General features: G+C 49.9%; 1 protein-coding gene across 1 annotated transcript in view; it reads left to right on the forward strand.

Moving 5' to 3' along the window:
• The first annotated feature begins 1,013 nt into the window (after window positions 1-1,013).
• The window catches only part of SARC_01270 (hypothetical protein), a 7,159-nt gene continuing 3,202 nt past the window's right edge, over window positions 1,014-4,970 (forward strand). The window contains exons 1-2 of the mRNA XM_014305016.1: window positions 1,014-1,136; window positions 1,348-4,750. Coding sequence (XP_014160491.1) covers window positions 1,439-4,750 — 3,312 coding nt within the window. The 5' untranslated portion in view covers window positions 1,014-1,136; window positions 1,348-1,438. The remainder of the gene's footprint in view (window positions 1,137-1,347; window positions 4,751-4,970) is intronic.

A 4,970-nucleotide genomic window follows, 5' to 3' on the forward strand; every position in this document is an offset into this window, starting at 1 on the left:
ACATACGTACGTACATACATACATACATACATACATACATACATACATACATACATATATACATATATACATATATACATGCACACGGACACGCACATACACATTTAATCGTCTTCAAAAATTTTCTGTCGTATTCAGTACCCCCGTGTATTTTCTTCTATTGCCGCATTATGTATATACATTCTACAAATAAAGTTACAGGGTAGTCATCCAGGATGCGTCAATCACACCCTTTGGCCTGGTACTGTTGTCTGGCTAACTTCTAATACGTGGTAAAGGCGTCCAGTATTTGGTAAGCATGACAAATGAGTGTATATACGAATGCACATTAATACAGGTATTTCTACGATGTTGCTGTTGTAGAAGCATATCGCCTGGCGTGGCGTGTACTATGTCAAACGCTGCTGTGTGTTGGCTGGAGATAGCCCGATGTAAACTGTAGATTTTCTTGCAGGTATTTTGTACATAAAATACCTGTGCCCAAGAGACCTAAATAATAATAAAAACAACACGATTTGTTTTCTTAAAAAAATCTTTGCGTTCAATTTTTGTAAAGGTTTAACGTTTATGCTATTTATATGGTTCCATCGGGATTTCATCTGGGCCTGGGGTGTCAAATTCTGAATGACGTACATGCAAACGTAGGCCAAAACGGTCCTCAATACGAAGAATGTGGTGCACGCCTATCTGCCAATCCAAACGGTTTAAAATGTTTTTTGTGCCAGATGCCAACCATATCACCAATTTGATTGGACTATATCACTTGTGGCACGGTTCACGCGAAGTGATCTTTCGGATTTCACACGCGAGTGTGGGCAGTTGACACCCGAAAGTGCCTGAAAAGGGGCCAGCAGGCTTTCGACGACTCTGATGGCTCCGATTAGACAATTTTATTTAGTAAGTAAATATATTACAACGCTATTTTGATATAAAAAAATTAAGTGCCGCTAAAAAAGAGGTACGTAAAAGTTATGATATGAAGATAAGCGCCAATCATGCAATGCTTGAATAGTGAATAATTTACGTCTCTGTTGTTTGTCTCTCTACTACTAGAGCGGTGTCTTTCTCTATATTAAACACTCTCATGAGTTTGCAGCTCACATTTTGTAATTAACGGTCCTGTACTTGTAGCACAGGTATGTTTAACCCGCTTTTTAACCTACATCGAATTCAATGCAATTGAGTGCCTACCTGCGAACTTGTTCCTTCAATCTACTTGCTATTTCGATTTATCTCTATGATTTCTACTAGACTTGTAGGCATACAAAGTTATGATTTGCATCGATAACTTACAAAAACTAACCTGATCTTGTTCTATTTTTCTTGCATCTCGAATCCAATCTGCAGACCTAAATACTCAAGCATTTTCTTTGCGAGAGCAGTCATCATAGTGCCTAAAAAGAAACACGTAGCACCATAGCAAACTAAAGAAAACACTATGAGTGATTCACTTAAACACCTCCGCGATACATCGGAAGCCAAGGGCGGGTTTGCCGATTCCGCTGACCAGTCCGAATGGACAGCACAGAAATGGATCTGGGTAAAAGATGAGGCAGATACCTTCATTGCCGGTAATATAACCGAAGACAAGGGAGAGACGTACAGTGTGCGCCTAACTAATGGAAAGGTAGTTGAGATCAACAAGAATGATTCCTACAAAATGAACCCACCCAAGTTTGAAAAGGTGGAGGACATGGCCGAGCTCGCATACCTTAACGAGCCGGCAGTACTGGACAACCTCACCAAGAGGTACCAGTCCAACCTCATCTACACATACTCTGGTCTTTTCTGTGTAGTGGTTAACCCCTACAAGCGCCTTCCTATCTACACACCCGATGTGGTTGATATGTACCAGGGCAAACGCCGCCAGGAGATGCCTCCCCACGTCTACAACATTGCCGACAGCGCCTACCGAAACATGCTCAATGATCGCGAGAATCAATCCATCCTGATCACCGGCGAGTCTGGTGCTGGCAAGACTGAGAACACAAAGAAGGTCATCCAGTACATCGCCGCTACAGCCGCAGGGCCTGACAAGGGTAAGGGCCAGCTGGAGGAACAGCTTCTGCAGTGCAACCCTGTACTCGAGGCCTTCGGTAACGCCAAGACCATTAAGAACGACAACTCGTCGCGATTCGGAAAGTTCATCCGCATCGAGTTCGACCGATCAGGTCTCATCTCCGGTGGAAACATCGAGACGTATCTGTTGGAGAAGTCACGTGCCGTCCGCCAGCAGAACGACGAGCGCACGTTCCACATCTTCTACCAGCTGTTGCATGGCGCCACGCCCGAGATGAGACAGGAGCTTCTGTTGGACTCAGTTGATGCCGTGCCCTTCCTCTCAGATAAAGCATCCTCGAGTGTTGAAGGTGTGGATGATGTTGCCGAGTTTGCCATCACCACTGAGGCTATGAGGGTTGTAGGCATCAACGACGCGGATCAGACCGAGGTCTGGCGCACCCTCTCAGGCATCATGAAGCTTGGACAGATGAAGTTCACCCAGGACCGATCTGACCAGGCCCAGATGCCCGATGACACTATCGCCGCCATGGTGTGCAAGCTGTTCGGTATCCCACTGTCCGACTTCACCAAGGCTATGCTTAAGCCCCGTATCAAAGTGGGACGTGATACCGTCACCAAGGCACAGCGTGCCGATCAGGTGGTGAGCTCCATCGAGGCCATTGCCAAGGCCATTCACGAGCGCACCTTCTTGTGGATTGTCAAGAAGATCAATGCCGTATTGGACACGCGTCGTGCTGCGTCGAGTTTCATCGGTATTTTAGATATCGCGGGTTTCGAGATCTTCAAGGTCAACTCCTTCGAGCAGTTGTGCATCAACTTCACCAACGAGAAGCTGCAGCAGTTCTTCAACAACCACATGTTCGTGGTGGAGCAGGAGGAGTACAAGAAGGAAGGCATCGACTGGCAGTTCATTAACTTCGGCCTTGATCTGCAGCCGTGCATAGACCTTATTGAGAAGCCCATGGGCGTGCTCGCTCTGCTTGACGAGGAGTGCCACTTGATGCCTCGCTCGTCCGATTCGACGCTAGTTGAGAAGATGGACAAGGCGCACTCCGGTAAGTCCGATAAGTACCGCAAGTTGGGAGGCAAGATCAAACGTGACGATGTCGGGTTCAACTGCCAACACTACGCCGGCGAGGTCGAGTACACGTGCGACGGCTGGCTGACCAAGAACACGGATCCGCTGAACGACAACATTACGGCGTTGCTGTCCCAGTCTACCAACCCCTTCACCGCGTCTCTGTGGGCGGATATGGTCTCGCACGACACCACGCGCTCGCGCCGCGGTGGCTCCATGCGCACCGTGGGCCAGAACTACCGTGACCAGCTCAACAGCCTCATGACCACGCTGCGTAACACCACGCCTCACTTTGTGCGGTGTATTATACCGAACCACGAGAAGAAGGCCGGCAAGATCGACCAGGCCATTGTGCTGGACCAACTGCGCTGCAACGGTGTGCTGGAGGGTATCCGCATCTGCCGCAAAGGGTTCCCTAACCGCATCCTCTTCCAAGACTTCAAGCAGCGATACGAGATCCTCACCCCAGGAGCCGTGCCAAAGGGCTTCATGGACGGCCGCAAGGCGTGCGAGAAGATGATCGAGGCGCTCGAGCTCAGCGCGGATGAGTTCCGCATTGGCTCGTCCAAGATCTTCTTTCGCACCGGCGTGATTGGTCAGCTGGAGGAGCAGAGGGACGAGAAGCTGTCTGCGATGGTACGCCATCTACAGGCACACTGCCGTGGACTTCTGGCGCGCCGCCAATACCGTCGCGCCACCAACCACGAGGTCGCGGTCAAGATGATCCAGCGCAACTGTCGCAAGTACCTCATGCTGCGCTCGTGGCCGTGGTGGAAGCTGTTTGTGCGTGTACAGCCGCTGCTTAAGGTGACCCAGGAGGATAACCTCAAGAAGGAGCTGGAAGACGCCAAGGCGTCGGCTGAACACAGCGCCAAGCGCGAGCAGGAGCTGCAAGTCCAGTTTGACGAGTTACACAACGAGAAGAACGGACTCAAGTCTGACTTAGACCGTGTGCAAAACGAGCTAGACTCGTGCAACGACAGTATCGACCGCTTCCAGACACGGTCTGAACAGTTGCTCAAGGAGGTGGAGGGTCTAGAAGACCAGCTGGAGGAGGAGAGTAGCCGGGCCGATAACCTCATGACGGAGAAGAAGGCGCTCCAGGCCAAGCAGTCGATTGTTGAGGCCGAGATGGCCGATGCTCAACAGCGCGCAGAGAAACTTGCTGGCGAGAAGGTTAGTCTGGAGGAGAAGCTCTCCGCGGTTGAGACTGAGTTGTTATCGGAGAAGGATGCCAACGAAAAGTTGACCAAGGACAAGGCGTCGCTCGAGTCACAGCTCAGCACACGCTCTGAAGAGCTTGCAGCGGCCGAGGAGAAGTACAAGTCCCTGTCCAAGGCCAAGAGCAAGGGCGATGGATCGCTGGCAGAGATCGAGGAGCGTTTGGCGACCGTCGAGGCCGAGCGCAGCGACCTACAGACGCAGAAGCGCAAGATCGACGCTGAATTGGCGACGCTACGCGACCGTGTCGCTGAGCTGGAGAAGCAGGTGGCGCAGTTACAGGCGGAGGTTGAGCGCAAGACCGCTGAGGTGGCCGCCACACAGGAGCAGCTAGACGCGGAGAGCGAGAAGGTGTTTGCGGTGCAGAAGGAGAATCGCGAACTTACCAGCCAGGTCGAGTCGCTCCAGGAAGAGCTTGAGTCTGAGCAGGTATGTATATATATATATACACGACTATGTATGAGTGCACGCGCTTGTAGCGTGTAAAGTGTTGTGTACCTGTCGCTACGCAACAAAGGCAACTATTGATTTAGAGACTAGATACACGGATGTACGTTCTAGTATCATGTGAATTAAGGCAGAATATATACACGCATGTAAGTTCAAGTATATATATATATATATATATAATACATAACATATTATATAT

The sequence above is a fragment of the Sphaeroforma arctica genome (genome assembly GCF_001186125.1).
Source record: "Sphaeroforma arctica JP610 unplaced genomic scaffold supercont1.49, whole genome shotgun sequence".
Classification (NCBI taxonomy): Eukaryota; class Ichthyosporea; order Ichthyophonida; genus Sphaeroforma; species Sphaeroforma arctica.